This window comes from Girardinichthys multiradiatus, chromosome Y (assembly GCF_021462225.1).
Source record: "Girardinichthys multiradiatus isolate DD_20200921_A chromosome Y, DD_fGirMul_XY1, whole genome shotgun sequence".
In the NCBI taxonomy this organism is placed as follows: Eukaryota; Metazoa; Chordata; class Actinopteri; order Cyprinodontiformes; family Goodeidae; genus Girardinichthys; species Girardinichthys multiradiatus.
In genome coordinates this window covers 15447565-15473228 of record NC_061818.1, presented here as the reverse complement: position 1 = coordinate 15473228, position 25664 = coordinate 15447565, and the positions used below count along the sequence as shown (strand labels likewise).

The 25664-nt window shown below is 39.8% G+C and overlaps 1 protein-coding gene across 1 annotated transcript; it reads left to right on the top strand.

The window, feature by feature from the left end:
• Positions 1-3884: 3884 nt before the first annotated feature.
• Positions 3885-22610, top strand: LOC124863686 (guanylyl cyclase C-like). The gene is made up of 25 exons (XM_047358117.1): positions 3885-3977; positions 4058-4276; positions 4366-4484; positions 4943-5042; positions 5177-5288; positions 5385-5529; positions 7512-7597; positions 7681-7795; positions 8615-8696; positions 8888-8981; positions 11287-11349; positions 11444-11515; positions 11620-11724; positions 12481-12567; positions 13213-13345; positions 13424-13561; positions 13693-13781; positions 14995-15086; positions 15200-15358; positions 17845-18037; positions 18258-18432; positions 20049-20147; positions 20262-20356; positions 20448-20524; positions 20609-22610. Exons 1-25 carry the CDS (start codon positions 3901-3903, stop codon positions 20814-20816), a joined length of 2934 nt encoding a protein of 977 aa, XP_047214073.1. The 5' UTR covers positions 3885-3900; the 3' UTR covers positions 20817-22610.
• The last annotated feature ends 3054 nt before the right edge of the window (positions 22611-25664 follow it).

The window sequence follows — 25664 nt, the reverse complement described above, 5'->3', positions numbered from 1 at the left end:
AATGATGATTGGAAATCATGACCAAAAAGAGTGATGCAACATTACCATGCAATGTTTATGTTTGAGAACCAAGGATTATCTTGAAGAATCTGGAAGTGAAGTTAAGTTAGTCTTGGAACTAACTTAGGAAATATTCAGCAAACGTTTAGACAACCCTTCACAATGCAATATCAGGTAAAATATTATTTTAATAAAATAAAGTTTTAAATAATGATCTGCCGAATAAAACCAACCTCCTGGATGACTAATTCTCAACTGTGTCTAATTAACTGCCTTTATTTATTGAAATAATATTTGAAGAAATATTATTGAGCATTTTGGAAAAGAGCCAAATATTTCTGGAGAAATGGGGCTTAATGGTGTTTACTTAGTTATCAACTCTAGCAAATGATGTTCAGGGACTATTATTCACTAGCTTGAAAACCAACAACCTTTCTGTTGACTAGCCTTAATGCTAGCACACACGTGTTCTTACCGGCTGGCCGTTGGGCTAACAAAGAAGCTAATAGCTTAGCACCAGAATCAACACATACCTTTAAAATAACAGGTTAATAAAAGGGTTAAAATGCATAAGCGCGGACGGCGCGTTATGAGCAATGTTCTGGTTAAAACCACCCTTTAAATAAAGTTTATCTTAGCTTTAAAACATACAAAGAACACAGAACCGGCGCGTGCCGTAGCTAGCCTACTAGCGCTAAAGATCGCCAGGTTCCACAAAACAAAACTTCATAACATGAAAACGTTTAGATCATTTCATCCTAAACCTATCTGTTAATCTGCCCAAACCTAACCTCTGACCGTAGCGAGGATATGTTGTCCAAGGGCGATGAAGTTCGACGAAACGTCCACAGTCAAACAAGCGGAACCTCTGCGTTCGCTCTGTGAATGATAGGGTTAGCTTCCCGCTAACTTCCTCAGTTCCTCCCGATCAGAAGGTGCGTTCGTTCTGTGAACAAAAGGTTAGCTTCCCGCTAACCTCCAGCTGTGGATGAAGAACGAACGTTGTCCGCTGCGGTCTCTACCGTCTTCCTTCAGGCTGAGAGACTGCGTCCTGGCCGGGGTCTCTCTCTCTCTTGAACAGTTTTTCTTCTGTGGGGCCTCGAAGAGAAAATGTAAGCAACTCTTACACCTTAAGTTCCCCGTTCATGAATGAAAATACCGGATACACAGACAGTATTTCATTCTACTTAACTTTGCATATGATCGATGATCGTATGGCTTTGGATCCAGTTGAATTTATGTCTTTTTGCCAGCAAAAGACATCAGCGCGCTTTCCTCTCCTATCCGGTCCCTATGGAAGGCCGCGTGGAAGAGGAAGACTTGTGGAAAGGTGGGGGCTTATATGCGGCAGTGTCCTTGCAGGAAGTCTGCAGTTACCCCCTTTGCTGGCTGTGCTTTTATTTGGGTAATGGCGCCACAGGAAGTCCGCAGTTACCCCCTTTCCTGGCTGTGCTGGAAGAAGGTTAATGCACTTTATTTTGAAAGGTTCCAGGAAAGTATGTACCGGAGTTTTAGTGTTGAAACCCATGGCTGTGGTCCCAACATGGATGACACCACGATGGTGGGGCTCATCTCTGGAGGTGTGGAGTACTCGGCCTTCTTGGTGTCCCTATAAGGGTTGCTGGATAGTGCCCCTCCCGGGTACTCCATTATTCTGCTGGGGGACTTCAACGCCCACATGGGAAACGACAGTGACACCTGGAGAGGCGTGATTGGGAGGAATGGCCTCCCCAATCTGAATCCGAGTGGTGTTTCGTTATTGGACTTCTGTGCTAGTCACGGATTGTCCATAATAAACACCATGTTCAAACATAAGGGTGTACATCAGTGCACTTGGCACAGGATACCCTAGGCAGGAGGTCAATGATAGACTTTGTTGTCATATCGTCAGACCTTCGGCTGCATGTTTTGGACACTTGGGTGAAGAGAAGGTCTGAGCTGTCCACTGATCACCACCTGGTGGTGAGTTGGATCCGCTGGAAGAGCAGAAAGCCAGACAGACTTGGCAGGCCCAAGCGCATAGTGAGGGTCAGCTGGGAACGTCTGGCAGAGCCCTCGGCCAGGGACATATTCAACTCTCACCTCCGGGAGAGCTTTAACCAGATTCCGGGGGATGTTGGAGACATAGAGTCCGAGTGGACCATGTTCTCCGCGTCTATTGTTGATGCTGCTGCCACGTAGCTGCGGCCGTAAGGTCTGCGGTGCCTGTTGCGGCGGCAATCCCCGAACCCGGTGGTGGACACCGGCAGTAAGGGGATTGCCAAGCTGAAGAAAGAGTCCTATCAGCTGTAGTTGGCTTGTGGGACTCCTGACGGGTACCGTGAGGCCAAGTGTGACGAGGCCCGGGCTTTGACAGAGGCAAAAACCCGGGCCTGGGAGGAATTCAGTGAGGCCATAGAGAAGGACTACCGGTTGGCCTCGAAGCGATTCTGGCAAACCGTCCGACGCCTCAATAGGGGGAAGCAGCACTTTTTACAGTGGGGGTGGGAGGCTGCTGACCTCGACTGGGGACATTATCGGGTGGTGGAAAGAGTACTTCGAGGATCTCCTCAATCCTTGCCATCACGCATTCCCTGGTGGAAACAAAGGCTGGGGACTCGGGGTTAGAATCTTTCATCACCCAGGCTGAAGTCACCGAGGTGGTTAAAAAGCTCCGCGGTGGCAGGGCTTCGGGGGTGGATGAAGTACCTCAAGTCTCTGGATGTTGTGGGGGTGTCATGGTTGACACGCCTCTTCGACATTGCGTGGCGGTTGAGGACAGTGCCTCTGGACTGGCAGACTGGGGTGGTGGTCCCCCTTCATAAGATGGGTGACCGGAGGGTGTGTTCCAGCCATAGGGGGATCACACTCCTCAGCCTCCCTGGTAAGGCCTATGCCAGGGTATTGGGGAAGAGTCAAAAGCCAATAGTCAAATCTCGGGTGTGTGTGTGTGTGAATGTATATGTATGTTTGTTTGTGTATATGTATATATGTTTATGTATGTATGTGTGTGTATATATATGTATATATGTGTATACAACACTATGTGATACTTGATTATAATGAACTGCATGTTTTTCTCTTGCACTGTCTTTAAGAGCTGTTATTTTTAAATTTCGTTGTGCTTTTTTTGTACAAGGCAAAAAAGGGACTCTGATTCTGACTCCTCTATCAGATCCTAAACAGAACAAAAAGCACAACACAAAGATATCCATTACTCTTAAATATTTAATTATTTTGTTACATTCAAACCACAAGTTTCATTATATTTTATATTGTTTAGATTGTGATATACCAATACAGCATAGTGCATAAATATAAAATGTAAGGAAAATCATAAGCGGTTTTCAATTTTAATAAATAGCCTTAAGCCTTTAAATGCAGTTGGTTTCAATGGATTTTGTTTGGGAGTATCAGAGGAAAAGGTGCTGGATAGAAGAGCATTTCTGATTTTTATCATATTTCTCCACTTCACAACTATACACTACCTTGTGTTGATCTTTCACATAAAATTCCAATAATAAATTTCCACCTCTGTGTAAGTGAGATTGTGAATGTAAATGCAACTATTCTGTGAAGGTTTTAGAGGTTTGTTAGGGCTAGAAATGTGCAAAAGTCTTGGTCTCTGGACTAAAAAAGATAAGCTGGTAGAGACATGGCCCAAAAGACTTGCATCTGCACTTGTGAACTGCAGTTTTATAAAGAAATGACCCAGGAGGCTGAACACAGTGAAGTTTATGGATGTAAGGTGATGAAAAGTAAAAGAGTTCAAAGGCTATGAGTACTTTTTTAGGGACTATATTTGAATTAACAAATCAAACTGATAATGCTCTAAATGCATTTTTGCCTGTTTAATGATGTTGAATATCACACTTTTAAACTCATTTATGAACAATATTGAACCATTTGTGCTTTAATGTTATGTTGCAGCACAATGGTGAAGTTGGATGTGTCATGCTGGGACCTTCATGTACTTATGCCACCTACCAATTAGTGGAGTAAGTATCAATATAGGTTCTCTGTAAACAACTACATCTATTCAACATGTTTAATATTTTACCTTGTTTACCTATCACAGTGAAGCAATCGGCTTGACCCTGAGCATCCCCGTCATCTCTGCTGGGAGCTTCGGCCTCTCATGTGACTACAAGCCCAAACTCACTCGGATTTTGCCTCCAGCTCGAAAAATCATTGATTTACTCCTAAACTTTAGGAATGAAGAGCTGGAATTTAAGCCTATATGGAATAAATTCTTTGTGTACAAAAAGGAGAGCAATTCAGCTGAAGACTGCTTCTGGTGAGCCAGAGCGAGCAATAAGCAACCTAAATGATATCTTTACTTTTATTTTATGTTCCGCTGTCTTCAGCTTTCTGCTTTTCCAAAAGGTACATCAATGCACTGGAAGCATCGTCTTCAAGATTTGCCACACAAGCAGACAGGAGGATGCTGCGGAGTCAAAAAGAGCTGGAGATGGCCTTGACGTCTTCAAACCAGCACAGCAATAGTGAGCTTTTTATAACTGAATAAGTTTAAAATCCAAAACTACTGTAGTTGAACTAGGAAAAGCTAAGAAAAAGCTAAAAAACAGAAGATTTAGAAACTTTTGTTAAGACTTTATTTGCATAATACGAACTTAACCATTTCCTTGTAAATCCCTTTTGAAATTTAGAGAAGCTGTCAGAGGATAAAGTTTCCACACATAACAAATGAACAGCAAATGTACAGCAATGTAGCCGAGGAACAAATTGTAAAAAATTTGACAAAACAACAAAGCTCAAACAGTGCTGGTGCAAAGTTTTCAGACACTCATCATGGGTATGAAGTATAACAATGTATTTGAACCATTATTTTATCAGCTTTATATACAATAGCTTCTAACAGCGTTTCTATTACCATTGTCTTGTCTTGTATATTCTCTGGCATTGTACCTTCTGTTTCTTTTAAGACCTTTCTTTCTTTTAGTTTTTATTTTATGTGGCGGCCCAAATGACATTCTTTCAATAAAAAAGAATTTGACCCATATTCACCCAGACACCTTGTTCATTCTTCTTGATGTTTTCAAGTAAGTTCAGACTTAATTTCACATTTTCTTCCACACACTGTCATCACATGTCAATTAGAAAAAATTGAATTACGGAAAAACCATACACGATTCAGGGTGTTTAATCCAGGCTATCATCTCTTTCTCTTATCTAGCCCTGTGTATTATGTCAATGACACGTCCCCTGACGGGATGCAAGATGTCCTCATTGTCACTCTGCCACGAAGAAACTATGCCTATGGATCAAACACATCATTCAACAACACGGTGAGTCGCCCCAAATATCAAAATAAGACCAGGAAGTAAAACTTGTTTTGAAATTGTGTTGAAGTGATTCTTTCTTTCATCAAATGCAATGGGCAGATAAATGACTATGTGGCTGGATATCATGATGGAGCTCTGCTCTTTGGGAAAGTGCTCAGAGAAAGGATGCTCGGCCATCAAACCGACAAGGACTCTGAAGACGGGTCATTGAATTATAACCCATTTGGAAATGTTACTTTTGAGGGTGAGTATGATCTGTACCATCAGCATTGTAGGAAATCCAATTAAAATCTAAAATAATCTTGATAAACAACAAGAAACTTCATGACAAGATGGAAAGTAAATAATAATTCTAACTTATACACTAGTGATTAAAGAAATAATTATTAACCAAGCAACAAACGCTCAAACAGCCATAATAAAACCGATTAAATCAACAACTTACCAGGAGCTTATCAGTTCTTAGACGCTGAATAGCAAAAGACTTTATGGTCTATTTCTGAATTCCAATGCCACTTACTTTTTTTTTATCTAAGAGGGCATAGTGGAAGGGATGTGGTGTCAAAAGTAGGACAACCACTGTGATTAGCCCTCCTTACTAGCACCAGACAGCAGCCACTGTAGAACTTAGAGAATGCCTTACTTGAGGTTTGACTCGTTGCCATTGCAGCTCTTACAGAACCGGCCTGGGTCTCTTCAAATGTGTTGGCTCCGACACCCATCCTTCAGCCTAAATAACAGTTGAGTCTTGGCTGTCTAATCAGCCTGGGGATTGTTCCAAGGCCGCCAGGAGGGGCTGTATGTGGTGCTGTACCCCGCATACCCAATGAAAGATGAATATAGATTATTCTATCTATTTATCTGTCGGTAAGGTTTGTGGAATGGAAGTCCTTAAATGTGAGCTCACAGGCAGGAAAATGTTTTGCAAAAATGAGAAAAATTCACAAAATGGTCAGACTCTAAAACAAGGTTGAAAAAACTGAAAACAACACAGAGACAGGAACTAGAACATTATTTGGTGACAACAGTAGGGACTTACAAAGAGAGACAGAAGCACAAGGGAATAAATACTGAAGACAGTGTTTGTAGGAGCTGTAAAAAAATCCCAAAGGAGAACATAACCCAATATTAGAATGACAGAATACATAGACAAAGACAGAAATACAAGTGACAGTGCAAACAGGAACTAAACACAACCCAGCACATAAAGGAAGACAGACTACCAAAATAAAACAGGAACTAACAGTTCCATAAGTAAAGACACCAACTCCAAATGAAACCTTAACTAAGAAATAAGACTAAAACTATGGAGGGCAAATATGAAATAAGGACAAGTTTAAATCAAGCATCACACCATTATATTATTTTAGCTATGATAACTATATGAAACTATAAAATATCTCAACCACATGTAATCATTTTATGTTATAAAACACAACATTTGCATTTAAAGATAATACGCTTGGGAGAGGTTTATTTTGAACAGATTTGCAAGGCAATTTGTTCATACATTCAGAGTAATTCAACTATTCAGAGCAAAAAAAAAGTTGTAGTGGACATAGCTTAAGAATGAAAGTGTAATCTGACCTTTAAACCTTTAAAAAATCATAAACATCACCAGTTTGCTTATTGAGCTTAGATTTTGAGGATAGGTGCATTGAATGAGCATCAGCATTGAATATGCAGTTTATGGTCTATGTTGAAGTTCATTGCTCTGCTTTTTTCACAAGGTTGGTATTTAGGCAAATGCTTGTATCTCCAAATCTTTTCAGACTATTGCAATAAAACCGAGAGGCCTCTGTAAAGTACTATCTTATGTGTTGATGTCAATGCTACTGATGATTCGTATTAGCTATCCAAACCAACCTGGCCCTGTGTGAAAATGTAATTGCCCTCTAAATATCATAAATGGTGGCAGCAATTGTCATCAAGTGCTTGCAATAGCTGGTGGTGAGTCTGTTATATTGCCGTGGATATAAATGGCCCATGAATGTGTATTTTCACACTGCCACACTGGAGGGTTTTTGAGCATTAATGGTCTGTTTGAGGTCATTCCATTGCAACTGAATCGAATTTAAGTGCAGACTTTGACTAGACCACTTCAAAGCCTTCGTTTTGCTTTCCGTTTATTTTTTAGCTATTCAGAAGTGTACTTGTTGGTGTGTTATATTTATTGCTGTATAACAATGTGTGTTTATGTGTATGTGTACGTATTGTTGGACACAGGTATGGGAGGACGCTATGTGCTTGATGAGTATGGAGACAGAGATGCGAACTTCTCTTTCATTTACACATCAGTCCTCACCGGGAAGGTGAGGTTACTGTTCCTTTAACAGTCAGCACAGTAAAACAACAGGGATCAGCTGTTTTAATTTTATCTTCTACTCTACCACAGTATGAAACGCTGCTAGTGTTTGATACATCACAGAACAAAACCATCGAAAAGCACCCAAACCCTGCTCTGGGTTGGAAAGGCAAACTTCCATATGATGAACCTGATAATTCAGAAGGTAATAAATTATAGATGAAAAAAAGTCTATTAGTTTATCAGTGCAGGATTATCCACCGTCTGCAAGGTGAAAGTAAAAATGTTTGCTTGACAAAATTGTGAATTTAGCAACAGTCAGCAGTAGTCCAAAATTAACAACTGTACTTCATTTGGTGTTAATTTGAACTACTAAGAAATGTTTGAGTTTGAGCGATTTTAGATGGTAGAAGCGCACTCTTGAATTTGCCCTGCCAGATGTTAGCTTGACACCCCCATGAGAATTACTGCCTGATTCTCCAAAATTATGACTTTGACTGCTCTTCACTGCAGATACTTACTGCTTATAGTTAGTCCTCACAGCCCCAACACCAAAAACGTAATGACAATACAATGAGGTCATTATTAATGTATCATTGATCTGTAATTTTTTGCAAAATAAAATGTCAATATTTTATTTATTAGGCGATCTAAAACAAAATGTAAACTTTCAGATAGATAGATAGACAGACAGACAGACAGACAGACAGACAGACAGACAGACAGACCACTGGAAAAAATCAAACATTTAATAAATCCTTCAAAAATTTCCTACAAATGATGTGATATTTATTCTTTAAAACAAATATTGATATGAGACATGTGAAAAATTATTAACCTGGTGTGCACAACCTTAAACTAGCAACTTGTGGAAGCACCTTCTGATTTCAATTTGCCATTTAGTCTTTTTGAGTTCACACATGGACACTTTTGAAAACCACTGTGTATAATATACTACTAAAACATTGTCTCAGCAACTATTAAGTGCTACATTTTTTTTTAAACCAATGCATTGTGTTTTCAGGCTTGGATAGGGAGGACGTTATTGTGATCGTTTTGGGTGTCATTGTTGTGGTGGTGACAGCCATCGCTCTCATCTTCTACAGGTAAACACTGAAACCTTTTCACAGCAGCAAATTCAGCCGCACTGATTCATGCATGGCAGGAAATCATACAGATTCCAGATGATAACATGTTCCAAAATAAAAACACAAACAAGAAGAATAAATTTTGTGTGCCACCTGAATAAATCAATTCATGTCCACTCTTTGTGTTTGACAATTGTGAACACTGCCAGGCAGAACAGGAAGGAGCGTCTAATGCAGAAGAAGTGGTCCCACATCAATCCACACCAGATTGGTCCTCTTGATGAGAAGGAGGTCTCTCTGAAGGTCAGAGTTGGCACTAACCAGCTGTATCTTCAAGCTGCCATTGATTTTGAGACAACATAAAGCCAACTGAACAAAGATTTAAAACATATTTTAATGTATGCCAACCGAAAGCCAGCAAAGTTGGATTTTTAGTTAAATTGTACTTATATGACACTTTATCAAGTTCCCAGAGACCCCAGAGCACTTCACACCACATTCAGTCATCCACACATTTACATACTGACAGTGGTGAGCTACATTGTAGCCACAGCTGCCCTGGGGCAGACTGACAGAAGTGATGCAAAGCTGAAAACTTACATTAAACCTGAATATTTCCATTTAGTAAGGTTTTTTTAGTGGACATAATACAGAAAGGTGAAGTGCAGAAGTGCAAGATATAGTGGGTTGAAAAAGCATTAACACCCTTTGAAGGTTTTTACATTTTGTCATGTTACAACCTCAAACTTGCATGTATTTATTGAGTTTTGATGTGATAGACCAACATAAAGTAGTGCATGATTGTGGAAGGAAAACTATACGTATTTATCATTATATCGTTAAAAACAATCTGAAAAGTGGTGTACATTAGTATTTACCTGCTTTCTATTTGATTCCTCTAAAATAATTTAACCATTACCCTTGAAAGTTACCTAATTATTTATGTCTGCATGTGTGTAATGTAATCTAAGCATACAGTCAGGTCCATAAATATTGTCACATTGACTCAGTTCTCATCGTTTTGGCTCTTTAAACCACCACAATAGATTCGAAATGAAACACCCAAGATGTACTTAAAATGCAGACTTTAGGCATTAATTTGAAGGTATTTACATCCAAATCAGGTGAATGGTGTAAGACTTACAACTGTTTGAATTAGTGTCTCACACTTTTCAAGGGAATAAACGTAATGGGACACAGTAACAATTATAAATCAAGTTTGCCTTTTCAGTACTTGGTTGCAAATCCTTTGTGGAAAATCACAGCCTGAAGTGTAGAAGGCACAGACATCACCAGATGCTGGGTTTCATCCCTGGCGATGCTCTTCCAGGCCTCTACTGCAAATGTCTTCAGTTCCTGCTTGTTCGTGGGACATTTTCCCTAAAGTTTTGTTTTCCGCAAGTGGTCAGGTCAGGTGATTGACTTGGCCATTAACTAACATTCCACTTCTTTGCCTTAAAAAGCTCTTTGGTGGCTTTAGCAGTATGCTTCAGGTCATTGTCCAGCTTCACTGTGAGGCGGCGTCCAATGAGTTCAGAGGAATTTGGCCGAATATGAGCAGATAATATTACTTCAGAATTCATCCTGCTGGTTTTGTCAACAGTCACGTCATCAATAAATACAAGGTAACCAGTTCCATTGGCAGCCATACAAGCCCATGCCATGACTTTACCACGATGCTTCACTGATGAGGTGTTATGTTTCCACTCATGAGCAGTTCCTTTCTTTCTCCGTACTCTTCTCTTCCCATCACTCTGATACAAATATATCTTTGTCTCATCTGTCCATTGGATGATGTTCCAGAACTGTAAAGGCTTTTTTTAGATGTTTTTTGGTAAACATTAATCTGGCCTTCCTGTTTTTGAGGCTCACCAATGGTTTACATCTTGTGGTGAATCCTGTGTATTCTCTGTGGTGAAGTCTTCTGGTGATTGTTGACTTTGATACACATACACCTACCTCCTGGAGAGTGTTCATGATCTGACCTATTGTTGTGAAGGGGTTTTTCTTCACCAGGGAAAAAATTGTTCGGTCTTCCACCACGTTTGTCTTCCGCGGTTTTCCCGGTCTTTTGGTGTTGTTGAGTTCACCGGTGTGTTCATCTTTTGGATGATATTCCAAGACAGGGCCGTCCACCTAAACCGACAGGCTGGGCAAGAAAAGCATTAATCAGAGAAGCAACAAGAGGGCCGTGGTAACTCTGGAGGAACTGCACAGGTCAAGAGCTCAGGTCGGAGTATCTGTGGAAGAAGGTGTCCTGTCATACGGGACCACTATTTAGCTTTTTAGTCTGGATGAGTAGCAAAAAACTACCAACGCATATCACCCTAAACACACCATCCCCACGGTGAAACATGGTAGTGGCAGCAGTGCTTTGGGATAGCTTTTCAACAGCACGAATAGAGGTAATAGGAAGATGGATAGAGAAATACAGGACAATCCAAGAGGAAAACCCGTTAGAGGCTGCAATAGACATTAGGCTGGGGTTGATGCTGTAATTGTTCAAATCTTTTTTAGTGTCTAGCTTCTATTTATAAATGTGGGAACTTTTAACAAGTCTGTGTTTGGGTCTGTCAGTTTATAATCTAGGTTTGTGTTTATGGAACAGATTGATGAAGATAAGCGGAAGGACAGCACATACTTCAGACAGCGAGGCTGCTATGACAAGAAGGTACCTTTATTCCTGCTTCCAAAAACCAATAACTAGATTACAAACCATGTTTAAATGTTTTAATTAGTGTATTAATTCCCTGTTAACCCCCCAGCCTGTAATCCTGAAAGAGATGAAACAGGCAGATGGAGATTTCACACCGGAACAAAAAATTGAACTCAACACTGTGAGATGCTTTGTGTTTTATTCAGAAGTTTCTTATAAAAAAAATATGGATATATACATATATATATGCTCTATATTCGACTCTTTCATGCTTTTGTCTTGCAGCTGTTGCGGATCGATTACTACAACCTAACCAAGTTTTACGGCACTGTGAAGTTTGAGTACGGTGTCTTTGGGGTGTTTGAGCTCTGCCAGAGGGGGTCCCTCAGGGTAAGATTAGATCTCACAGTGTCTCTGTTTTTGATTTTTTTCTTGCATGTTGAGTTCAGCTGCTGTCTGCCGGTCTGCCTGTTTTATCACTCTACAGATTCTCTGATCCAATCAATGACGTACATATTGATCAGCAGAAGTGAATGAAAAAAAACCAGGAACTGACTATGGTGCTCAAATGAGAAGTGTTTTAAGTTTACAAAAAGATGTGTAAAATGCCTGAAAATAAATTCTATTTTTGTAGCTGCACACTCTCACAAAATCCAACCTTTAATTTAAACACATTTATTTAGTCAGGAAAAAATCCATATTAATAAATAATTGTTTTTAATAAAATCGTTAACCATCATTTATCTGAAAATAAATGTCACTGAATCTTTTTTAAAATTTATACTTGGTTTAATAATCATTTTGATGAACTTCTTTTTAGTAATCCGACAATTTCTGATTCTGAGGGGTATAAATAATAAATATGAAATAACACAGAAACCAGTACTGTGCGTGTTTACAGTGCAGCCACTCATGCTGTTTATGACAAAACTAAATGGCCTTTTTTCGTCACTGCCCCTCCTAATGGCTGTCTTCCTGATGATTTATGACACACACACACACACACACACACACACACACACACACACACACACACAGGAGTGTCTGTTAAGTGTTCCACTTTTTCATTCACCTAATACAGGCCATGAACAGCAGGATAATGGCCATAAGATTTAGGTTTTATCTATATTTGTTTTTTTTCTTCAGCACATTCTCAGTGACCGGATATCCTACCCAGATGAAACCTTCATGGACATGGAGTTTAAGATATCAGTCATGTATGACATTGCAAAGGTAGTATTGTTATTGTTTGGTGTAAAATTAAAAATATTATTTTCTGATATGTGGAATTTAGCCTTTTTTGTCTTGTATTATGTGTGTTTCTTTCTTTCTGTTTAAGATGAATTCTGAATGTTTGTAATTGCTTGCCTAACAAAGATTTAGTCAACAAAAGGAAATAAATTCTTTTTCACATTTTATCACATTTCAACCACAAACTTACATGTTATTAGGATTTTATGTGACACACAAAAATAAAGTAGTGCAGCAACCTCATTCAGTTTTAGTGTCTGCTGTATTCCTTGGTCTTCATGATGCTGTTTGTTCTCTAATGTTCTCCAAAAAACCTTTGAGGACTTCACAGAACATCTAGATTTATGCCAAAATTAAATTACACACATGGGCTGGGCTCTACTTACTTATTGGGTGACTTCTGAAGGAGTTGGTTGCACTGGGTTTAATTTAGGGGTGCCAAAGTAAGTACTTTGTGTTGGTCTATCACATAGAATCTGAATAAACACATTGAAGTTTGTGATTCTAAGGTGGCAAAAAGTCACAAAAAGGGTATTAATACTTTTTACAAAGCTCTGGAATACAACAAATAGCATGTAATTCACATTCATCCTTTTTTAATTGCCTTCCTCTGCACGTTCCATACAGGGCATGTCGTACCTTCACTCGAGTAATATTGGAGTCCACGGTCGCCTCAAATCCACCAACTGTGTGGTCGATAACCGCATGGTTGTCAAGATCACCGACTTTGGCTGCCACACCATTCTGATGCCAGGCAGAGGTGATTGTTACTGAGGCAGATCATGCGTCATATAGTTGAGATCATTAGACACTCAGCCTCTCTTAATCTCCTTTTCAGATTTGTGGACAGCTCCAGAGCATCTCCGTAAAGACGGCGTGACACAGAAAGGCGATGTTTACAGCTACGGCATCATCGCACATGAGATCATTCTGAGGAAAACCCCATTTTATACCCAGTGCTGCTCTAACTCTGCAGGTATATCATTGTAATAATGTCATTAACAAGTAAAAGCCAACCTCCTGGTTGTTTTTGTGAAAAATTTAATTTAGCTTTTTTTGTAATCTACCTTCTAATTATTTTTATTTTCCTGTTCTGTAATTTATCAGAGAAAATTCACAGAGTCCAGCATCCCATAGGCAACCACTTTTTCAGACCTGACCTCTACTTTGAAGGTGTATCAGAGAGAGAAATTGAGGTAAACAACCACTTCACAATAACACTAATAACACAATAACTTTTCAAAACACTATTTATCCATTATCCATTGCTTGGCAAGATTATAAGGACCCCTTAACTTTTTGACATTTCTTTGACATTATTTTTATTTTGTGATAGACCAAAACAAATTAATTCATAACTAGGAAGTGAAAAAAAGATAGCTTTAAATAAAAAATATAATAAAAACTTGTATTCAGCCCCATAAAGCCTTTACCCTGTAGAATCACCCTGCTGCAATTAAAGCTGCAAGTGTTTTGGGATATGTCTCTACTAGCACGTCCAGAAACTGGTCTTATCTTCTTTGTAACTTATACCTATTCGGATTGGATGACAAGAGTCTGTCAACTCTAATGTTCTTGCCATAGACTGGATTCATGTCTGGACCTTGACTAGGCCATTCTAATGAATAAACATGAATATGCTTTGATCTAACATATTCCATTGTAGCCCTGGCTGTATCCTTAGAGTTGTCCTGTTGGAAGGTGAACCTGCTCCCCAGCCTCAAGTCTTTTGGAGCCTCCAACAGATTTTACAGGATTGCCCTGTATTTAGCTCCATCCATCTTCCCATCAAGTCTGACCAGCTTCCCTATCCCTGCTAAAGAAAACTAAACCCCACACAGCATGGGTAATGGTGGTAAACAGTGTTAGTATTTCATCACATACAGAGTTTCTCACATAGTCCATAAAAGTCAGTTTGGTTTCATCTGAACAAAGAACCTTGTTCTAAGTGTTTGGTGAATTGGTTTGTGACTTTAAACCAGCTTTAAATCACCATTCTTATGACTTTCTTCTAATAATGACTGTTCTTAAATTAATATTCTTCTGATTAATGCTCTCCTTCAGAGGGGAGCCATTACAGAGGAGCTATATTAAAACTGTATTTGGAATAAGACTGTATTGACTAATTAAGTGATCTCTGAAGGCATTTGGTTCCACTTAATTTTATTTAAGGGTGTCAAAGTAAAGTAAATCCCATTGATTTTCCTTCTACTTCACAACTATGTGCTACTCTGCTGGACCATCATAGAAAATCCCAATGATATTCATAGAGGTTTGTGGTTGTAATGTGACAAAATGTAAAGCTTCAAGGGGTATTTATAATCTTGCCAGGCAAATGTTTACCTTTATCAGTTACTGCTAAATAAATAACCCATCCCTTTTTTGGCTCCTATTTGCATGTGAGTACAGCTTTACATGCTGATAAAGAACTGCTGGGATGAAGACCCTGAACGAAGGCCAGATTTCAAGAAGATAGAGTTAACACTGGGAAAGATTTTCAGGTACATCATTTTAAAAACATTAAATATGGGTGAATATAGACAACTGTTCATATGATGTTCCACGGCCATTAAAGTGATTTTTTTTTGTTTTGTTTCATTAATTCTTTTTACAGCAACTTGCACAACCAAGCCACCGAGACATACATGGACAACCTAATTCGTCGTCTGCAGATGTACTCCAGGACTTTGGAGTGTTTAGTTGAGGAGAGAACGGCTCTGTACAAAGCTGAGAGAGATAGAGCAGATCGCCTGAACTTCATGCTGCTGCCTGGGTATGTTCATTTATTAAAAAACCCAGGAACAAAAGAGTAATATACACTCACCGGCCACTTTATTAGGTACACCTGTCCAATTGCTCGTTAACACAATTTTCTAATCAGCCAATCACATGGCAGCAATTTAATGCATTTAGGCATGTAGACATGGTCAAGACGATCTGCTGCAGGTCAAACCGAGCATCAGAACGGGGAAGAAAGGTGATTTAAGTGACTTTGAACGTGGCATGGTTGTTGGTGCCAGACGGGCTGGTCTGAGTATTTCAGAAACTGCTGATTTACTGGGATTTTCACTCACTACCATCTCTAGGGTTTACAGAGAATGGTCCGAAAAAGAGAAAATATCCAGTGAGTGGCAGTTCTGTGGGCGCAAATGCCTTGTTGATGCCAGAGGTCAGAGGAGAATGGCCAGACTGGTTCGAGCTGATAGAAAGGCAACAGTTACTCAAATAACCACTCGTTACAACCAAGGCATGCAGAAGAGCATCTCTGAACGTACAACACATTGAACCTTGAGGTGGATGGGCTACAGCAGCAGAAGACCACACCGGGTGCCACTCCTGTCAACTAAGAACAGGAAACTGAGGCTACAATTCACACCAAAATTGGACAATAGAAGATTGGAAAAACGTTGCCTGGTCTGATGAGTCTTGATTTCTGCTGTGACATTCAGATGGTAGGGTTTGAATTTGGCGTCAACAACATGAAAGCATGGATCCATCCTGTCTTGTATCGACGGTTCAGGCTGGTGGTGGTGGTGTAATGGTGTGGGGGATATTTTCTTGGCACACTTTGGGCCCATTATTACCAGCTGAGCATCGTGTCAACACCACAGCCTACCCGAGTATTGTTGCTGACCATGTCCATCCCTTTATGACCACAGTGTACCCATCTTCTGATGGTTACTTCCAGCAGGATAACGCGCCATGTCATAAAGCACGAATCATCTCAGACTGGTTTCTTGAACATGACAATGAGTTCACTGTACTCAAATGGCCTCCACAGTCACGAGATCTCAATCCAATAGAGCACCTTTGGGATGTGGTGGAACGGGAGATTTGCACCAAGGATGTGCAGCTGACAAATCTGCAGCCTCTGTGTGATGCTATCATGTCAATATGGACCAAACTCTGTGAGAAATGTTTTCAGTACCTTGTTGAATCTATGCCACGAAGGATTAAGGCAGTTCTGAAGGCAAAAGGAGGTCCTACCCAGTACTAGCAAGGTGTACCTAATAAAGTGGCCAGTGTATGTGTATGTGTCATTACAAAAAAAAACAACAGAAGAAGTAAACACTTATTGAAACAGTTATTTGTTGAGAGTAGTAATGGGCATAAAGTCTAACAGCTGCTGGGAAGAAGGATCTGTGATAACGCTCCTTTGTACACCAAGGATGCATCAGTCTGTCACTGAAGGAGCTCTCAGTTCTGCAACAGCCTCACGCATGGGGCTGGAGACATTGTACAACAAGGATGTTATTTTTGCTAGTGTCTTTCTGTCTCCCACCACCTGCACTGGGTCGAGGGAAGCATCCTAGGACACAGCTGGCCTTCCTGAGCTTTTCTAACCTCTTCCTCTCAACTGTAGACAAGCTGCTGCTCCGACATACTACATCACAGAAGCTGGCTAACGCCACCACAGTGTCAAGAAAGGTCATCAGGAGCGCCCCTTGTCCTCCAAAAAAGCTCAGCCTTCTTAGCTGGTGGAGTCTGCTCTGACCCTTCCTGTAAAGAGCTGTGATATTAAAAAATGAACAGCTGGTCCTTGACCTGATAATTTATCTGCTGGTCCTAAATCAGATTACCTGAGTTTTATTCTTACAGACCTATGCTGTATATAAGCGGTCCTTGACCGTATCTCTGCAGACCAGACAAAATAGTGTATGCAAAACACACATTTTCTTATTCATTAAAATGAGGAACAGAGTATATATAACCAGACAAGGTCACCGAATACTTCTCCCTCACCTAGGGCCAGTCCCCAGGATCAGTAAACACTCTAATCTCAAAGCTTATCTGCCGAGCAACAGATTCAAAAGAACTGTCGTAAACTCTATGTTGTAAATACTAATATCTGGGTCATTGGAGAGTGTGAGGTGGGGGTGAGTGTTAATAAAACAGATCTAAGTAATTCTGTGGCAGGAACAGCATAGTGCCATAAACAGTCTTGGCTAAAGATGATATATAGAGAACATCTGAATTGTAATCTGGGAAACTCGGTTCTTCCTTATTTGTTCAGCAGGTCTTACGACAATAAATGAAAACACAATAAGAATGAAAAAAACAAAATTTATCAATATTCCATTTTCCCTCTCAGTCACAATTCCCCCCCCCAACCCCTCCTGAATGACTGTATTAATTCACTAGTGACAAATCTGCACAAGCACCATGCATGTTTGCGTTTGAATGTACATGTCATATTAATGTGGCAAATCTTCACTTAAAAAATCAAAATCATATTTTGTGCTCCATCTGTTTCCTTAGTTCTGTGGTGCGCTCTCTAAAGGAGACGGGTAGAGTGGAGCCTGAGCTGTTTGAGGAGGTCACCATCTATTTCAGCGACATAGTGGGCTTCACCACCCTTTGCCACTACAGCACCCCCATGGAGGTGGTAGACATGCTGAATGAAATCTACAAGAACTTTGATAGCATTTTGGATCACCATGATGTCTACAAGGTACCTTAGTGTAACTTGAAGAGCTTAGTGAGAAGTTGCAGAACAGGAGTGGGAGCTATTGGGTTCTTGGCTGTATGTTTCTGCTCTATTGCTTGTTGTATTTTCTTTATTATTGATCCCAAATTTGTAGTATGACAAGGTCAGGAATAAATTAGTATTGTAGTCTGATTAATTAATATAGCTGTTGTGTTAGTTGAATGAAAATTTCCTTTACCCTCAGGTTGAGACCATAGGAGATGCCTACATGGTTGCATCAGGGTTACCCAAGCGAAATGGCAACAGGCATGCGGTGGATATTGCCCATATGGCCCTAGACATACTGTCATTTGTGGGAACGTTTAAGCTTCAGCACCTGCCAGGGATTCCTCTGTGGATCCGTATTGGAATGCATTCAGGTACCAAATATTCCTGACTTTTTTAATGATATAGCTACCTACCTACCTACCTACCTACCTACCTACCTACCTACCTACCTACCTACCTACCTACCTACCTAAAAAAGGCTTTTACAGCCTACAATTCTGACTTATAATACCTCACATTTATTTAAAAGAAAGAGTTTGGGATAGAACAACAAAAAGGAAATCAAAGATTACAAACCACCTGGATCATGCCAGTTTCTTAAGCATTCTATTAAATAAAAAGAAAACTCTCATTCAGGGTTTAACACAAACACTATATATAACCCTAACTAATCATGAGTTTGTTTTCAGCAATGCCATTTTTAAAGGGCTTTTGTGAAAGCAGCTACATTTGTGTAAAAGATCTGATCTGGGGTGTTCTGTTTACTACATCACTATCAGTTTGTCTAAAAAACAGTTTAAGAGTTTATATCTATTTAGTTGAATCTGTAAAAATACTGCTGATCCAGACTCTGATGCATAAATTATGTCTAGTTACTTGGAAACAAATTATAACCCTTTTCTGCAACATTATGTTACTGTTGTTGTATTGATATTATTATGTTTCAGTTTCCCTTCTTTCTTTATGCCTGTGAAGTTGCTGATATCTGGTGGCTGAATAAAACAGGGTAGTAGAGTAGAAGAGGAAAACAGTGGAAGTAAAGGTTTCATGATAAAATCCCACATTAATATTGTACTTTGGGAGAACTGTAGCTTTGGAAAACACACAAAAAACTGACCTTGAGCATAAATATGCACACATTAGACTATTCTGACCAAGACTGCTGCAAGGCCTTGTTCAGGTGACATTAGGTCTCGCTAAAAATAATCTTTTAGACTGTGTTCCTGAGATTGTTTAAATTCAATACAGATGAAATGTATGTGTAGTAGACCTTAATTACACTAGCTCCAGAAGGGGATTTCTTTATCTTGGTTTATTATGAAACTTTGAATCTGAAAATGAAGAAACACAAGGAAAGGATTGAGAAACTACTCGATCATGTATGGCGTTTGAATAATAACATTTCTCAAACACACATTAAAAAAACTTAAAGAAGGGAGATAATGAGAGACGATGGACTAACCAATCAACACACAAAACCAAGAAGTTGTGTCCAACCCAACTTGAATCAAATTCAAATGCAGACAGCAGCTGTGAGCCAGGCTGACGATCTTTCCAGCTGAGAGAGACTGGGCTGAGCTGATGGAACCTGGAGCAGAGAAACAAGATGGTTCCAACAGTAAACAACATCTGACCAACCAGAAGGTGCTGCTCCTCCTGTCCTATGATTAAGGTTGTTTTCTGGCATCAGGATGTGTCGGCTCTCGGGGCCTTCCTCTTTTGAATTCCTCACTAAAGTTTCCCTAAAGATAAGACAGGTACTTAGAAAATCCACATAATGTGCTAAAATCCTTGACTGCTCTTTTCAGAGAGTGAGTGAGAGAGAGAGAGAGAGAGAGAGAGAGAATATGATAAAGTCAAATCTTTAGCATTAGCATTATTTAAAAAATATCAATCTTTCACTAGCCATCAGGTCTTAAAAAAATCAGATAAAAAAAATCTGATCTGATCTGATCTTATCTTTATTTACTTATGTACCTGCGTCCAGGTCCCTGTGCAGCAGGAGTGGTTGGAAACAAGATGCCTCGCTACTGTCTTTTTGGGGACACGGTGAACACGGCTTCTCGCATGGAGTCTACAGGCCTGCGTAAGACCAATACGCATAAAAACATTGAACAGAGTGGAAGTCCAGATGAAGATTCTAATTTTAGAAAGAAGCAGAACTCCAAATCTGATGAGCGGTTTCCACTTTCTCTTCCAGCTCTGAGGATTCATGTGAGCCAGCCCACAATCAAAATTCTGCAAAGGACAGACTGCAAGTTTGAGTTTGAAAAAAGAGGAGAGACATACCTAAAGGTGAGATGATTTTTTCTTTCTATTGTACATCCACACAGGCATCAAACATTGCATGTTAACTGGAGGCTTGTCTTTGTTTCCTGACTCACAGGGTAAAGGCAAGGAGATGACCTACTGGTTAACAGGCGTAACAGGAAGAAAATACAACCTGCCCACACCGCCAACAGCGTGAGTCAAGTCTCATTTAAATGTACTCCAAACATTTACATTAGAGGATTATGATCCACAATGATGTCAATGTTTCTTTCTCAGCGAGAACTTCCAGCGGCTCCAGCAGGACTTGGCAGACATGATTGTATCCAGTCTAGAGAAGCACCGAGCTGGAAAAGAGGGCTTCGAAAAGAGGAAGACCTTGTCCACTAGAATCCGTTGGAGAGACACCAACGGCAACCTGCAGAAGGAGAGCTCACCAGAGTACTTTCACCTGGCCGTCACCGACAGTCCCAGCACCTTCCTGTGATAGCATCACAGAGGAACTTTCTGTTAAAGACTATAGGCACAGTGTTTGAGAGTAAGCATCTGTTGAGTCAGTATGACGGTAAAGACACAGGAGGCAAGTTAAAGGTTAAATGATCTATTTATGATACCAGTGCTCTCTCCCCAGGTCACATTCCTCCATAGTTTGTTTCGGCTATAAGAGTAGCAGGTTCTCATGCTTGTTCTTGTAAGCTCTTCCAAACTGGGGGAAATGTTTCAGTCCACAAATTCATTTGTCAAATTGATTTGTTTGTCTTTATTTTTTGTGGCTCTTGTGTCAATGCTTTGCATGTGATTCATGTTATAATTATGCACTTTAGCTTGGGCTTCATGTAATCAAAAACTAAAGTAATTTTTTTTGCAAAAACAACTGGCCCCAGACACAAGTGAAAATACAGAATGTTGTTTTTATTTACTTTTAATATGTGTTCTTTATTTTTGTTGCCTGCAGGGCGCTCATTCATTGCAAAGTATGATACATTATTTACCGTGTAAATAAGCTTTATTAGCTGCGAAAAACAGTGGACCTATATTCACATGCTAATTCAGTACCTTTACTTACAGTAGGCATTGTTCCAGTCAGACTCGTCATCGCCATGAATGAATGAATTTTTGTAGCCGTCACAAAGCTTCTGGCAATATTCTTGCTGGATATTTGACCACTCCTAATGGCAGAATTTGCAGATTACATTTAAACTGGTTGGGTTTTGGCACTGACCCGGCTTTTGAGCAAACTCACAGTTTTTGTGTGTTTGGGATCATTGTCTCATCTGTGTCCACATTTCAGTGGTCTAGCTGTTGACTTGACATGAATGTGATGATCCTACATCTTTATTATTACATGAAGTTTGTGCAATTCAAATCAGTCCCACAACATAATGTTGCCACCACCTTGCTTGACAGTAGGTACAGTGTTTCAAAGTATTACTTTGATTCCCCCACATATATTTCTTGTCATGGAGATCAAACAGCTCAATTTCTGTCTCATCTGACCATAAAACGTTTCTCCTTCAGGCGTTTGGTTTGCCAAGTGGGCAGCTGCAAACATTGAAAGTTTTGGTTGTCATCCTCTCAGACTCTACTGATGTTAAACTTGCTTCTCAGTGGATAGGGACACTTGTGTTCCAGGAGTTTCCAGCTCATGACAGGTTCCAAGGTTGCTGGGTTGTTTCTGATTGTTCTGACCAATTTCCTTTCATCTGACGGCAACAGTTTGTGTCCGACAGTTGAAACTTGGACACAAAGGGATGTTCCAACAGGACAACGATCCCACACACATATCCAAACTGGCTTTAAAAGCTCAAAACAGGCTGACATTGAGCTTCTGGAACATTAACCATATACAATATTTCTGATCTAGCCTTAAAAACTGGGTCAGTTCAAGCAAAACACACCAAATAAAAAATGAACTCTATCAATTCTGCCAAATAGAATGGTGAAATATTCTGCCTGTATTATGCTAGGAGCCTTTTGATGACTAGGGACACTTATCCAAATATTAGTGAGGGTCTGTGTATATTTGAGCCTGTATGTATAATTCTGAGAATGTGTGGATTAGAGAAAATTCACACAACATATTATATTCAAGCTATTTCTTCTGTTTAAAATGATTAAAGAGGGATGCATCCATTGCATCTTTGAAAGTATCATTGAACACCCAAAATCAAAATGACGTCCATTGGGAGGGTTTTTTAAATGTTTAAAATCTCTACAATATATTTGTGTTGAATTTTATTTTGTGGTTTATTAATTAAAGGTTTTTCAATGTGGCACAAAAGTTGAAGGTGTATGTGTTTTATGTTCCAAGAATATTTAAAAAAACACACGTTTTTCACAAGCAGTAGCAGTTTCGACATACTGAAATATATGTTTCACCCATGACAGAAATGTAGAAAGTGATATACAATTCAAATCATACACAAACACAATTAAATTATGGATGAATAACATTTAACCCCAAGAGCATGTAAAACATGGAGAACAGCAATAAACACAACGGCATCCTGACCTTTACAATAAACCAACTAGAGCGTCATGATTCACATGAATTCTTGCTTTTTGTTCATGAAGGAATGAAGATGACTCTATATTATGTAACTGTAAAAAGAATTATACTCATAATATTATAAGTACACAGCGACACACACAGGTGCAGCTTACACTACAGTTTTAGTTGTAACTAACGCAGTGCCTCCCAGCTCTGTGGCAGGAAGTGGGACTCTGTGGTCTGCCACAATGCTGCATGCAGGCAGCCCTCCGTTTCCGTCTTTAGACACATGCCTTGCAGGTTCCCTGCAAATGCTGAAGCCATCCTCCCACTTTGGGTCCGTTTGGGCTCCGGGGTGCAACTGATGACATGATGAGGATCCGTTCGCCGCTCTTTGAAGGGTCTGACCGTTTCTGTCTGAGTGGGGCGGGTGAAACTTGGCTTTTGGCTCTGCTTTCTTAAGAACCTCTTGTTCAGTGACTGGATCCTCTGCATCACATATAAATAAAGATGGAGTAGTCATTCGTGTGACATACAGTGCCTTAAAACCAAATCTTTTGTTGCCCATTGCAACCACAGACTTCATTGCATTTTACTGGAATTTTATGTGAAGTTGCAGGAAAATATGTTTTATTAGATTTTTTGTTTTTACAAAAAAAACCTAAATAGTGTGTGGCACATTTTTATGTAGCCCCCTGAGTTAATCCTTTGCAGAACCACCTTTCATTTATTGTATGCAACTACCAGCTTTGCTCATCAGATGTTGAAAGTTTTGTCCTATTTTTCTTTGCTCAAAAGAGCAAAGAAAAATAAGCCGTTCGATCACATTTGAATGAGAGCGTCTGTAAACAGAAATTTTTAAGTCATACCAAAGATTCTCAATTGGATTTCGGACTGGACTTTGACTGGGTTATTCTAACACATAATTATGCTTTGATATAAAGTTTTTCATTGTATTTCTGAATATGAGTTTTGGGCCGTCATCCTGCTGGAAGGGACAATCTCTAACAGATTTTCTTCCAGGATTGCCCCGTATATAGCTCCATTCATCACCTCTCTTCAGTTTCCCTCTCTCCTGTGAAGAAAAGCATTACCACATCATGATGTTGCCACTTCTATGTTTCACCATTGGGATGGTGTGTTATGGCAGATGTGCAGCGTTGTTTTTCAACCACACAGAGTTTTGCATGTAGGTCAAAAACTTCAGTTTTGGTCATTCTTGCAACTCATCTAAACAGGTCAGATTTTTGGAGTGCACTATTAATAGCTATTCTGTCCACAGTCTCCAAACTTTGCCGTGCATGACCGATGGTAACTCTGTTGCTCCTCCAGAGGTACAATGGGCCTCTCACCTTCTTCCGTAATTAATGCTGTCCTTGCCAGACCTGTTAGTTTAAGTAGAAGGACATGTCTCAGTCTGCCGCACTCTTTCCATTTTCTGAAGATGGATTGCACAGTTCTCTCAGAGATGTTCAGAGCTGGGGATATTGTTTCATAACCTAACCCTGCTTTAAACCTCTCCACAACCTTCTTCCAGACCTGTCTGCTGTGTGCCTTGGTCTTCGTGATCGTTTGTTTTTCACTAATGTTCACTAATAAATGGATTTATACTGAGGAGAAATTACATGCAGGTGGAAAATTTCCTTACTACTGAGGACAGTTGGCTGCACTAAGATTAATTTAGAGGTATAAGAGGAAAAGAGCTAAATACAAATGAAAAACGAACATTTTAGATTGTTATTTATGCTGAGATAATTCTTGCTGAAGACTTTAAACACTAAATATATCACTTTGCCCACTCAATTACTTCAGTCAGTTATTTAAACAATGATGAGTTTCATAGCAGCTGAACGAAGTAATGCAGTTTTCTGCATTCCTGGTTGTCTCGTGTACAGAAGTGTAGATAGACAACTTATTGAGTGAGGAGAACATGAGGCTGATGAGTCTGGAGTCTCCTCTAACTACTTTCTTGTTGTAGATAGAGGCAGGGCAAATTAGGGCCTACAAATGTGTGCTGAAACCAGAATAGATTGGAAGACAGCACAGTCGGCCCGTGGGACGCCTGAGAAGAAGAGAATAGAAACGGTGGAGTTTCCACTGTGATGAACGTCACACTTCACCAACTGCCTTCTTACCATCTTATTTCCTCCAGAAGATTCTCAGATGCCTGCTTGTCATCAGCCCCCCTCCTCCTGGTGAATTGGTATTTAAAAAATTATGTATTGCTACTTTAAAATGCCTCTTAATGTATCTCTATTACAAGAATAACAAAGAATATTCTTTGTTTTGTCCATGTTATTGTCCATGTTTGTTTCTTTGTGTATTTTATTCACAAGATCTTCTGCTCTGACAGATTTAATGTCTTAGACCTTGTCTAAGCATAATCTAAACCACCTTGTAATGAAGTTATTCTATTTGTAATTATTTTATTTGTTTGTTATTTCAACACAAGAATTCAAGCAATTTGGGGTGTGCTGGCCTTTAACAACGTAGAAAAACAATTAACATTAGAGCTTACCGTAGTATCCACGGGCTTTGGTCTGCCGTCTAAATATGACAATCCAAATGGTCAGAGCCAAGATGGACCCCAGAGTGACCAGGATCACGGAGATCCACAGAGTCTGACTCAGCATCAACACATTTGATGGGCTGGTTGACTTGCCAGAACTTGTCTTTGCAGTCAGGATGGGCTCTGAGGAGATCAAAGTCAGTGCATTTTTATTCTCCGCACCTTGAGGAGGGGGATATGGTACAAACAAATCAATAAAGGTTCAGTGTGACTCACCTGTTGGTGGGTGAAGCTTACGGGTGGCACTTGTTTTAAAACAGATCCTGAGAAGGATG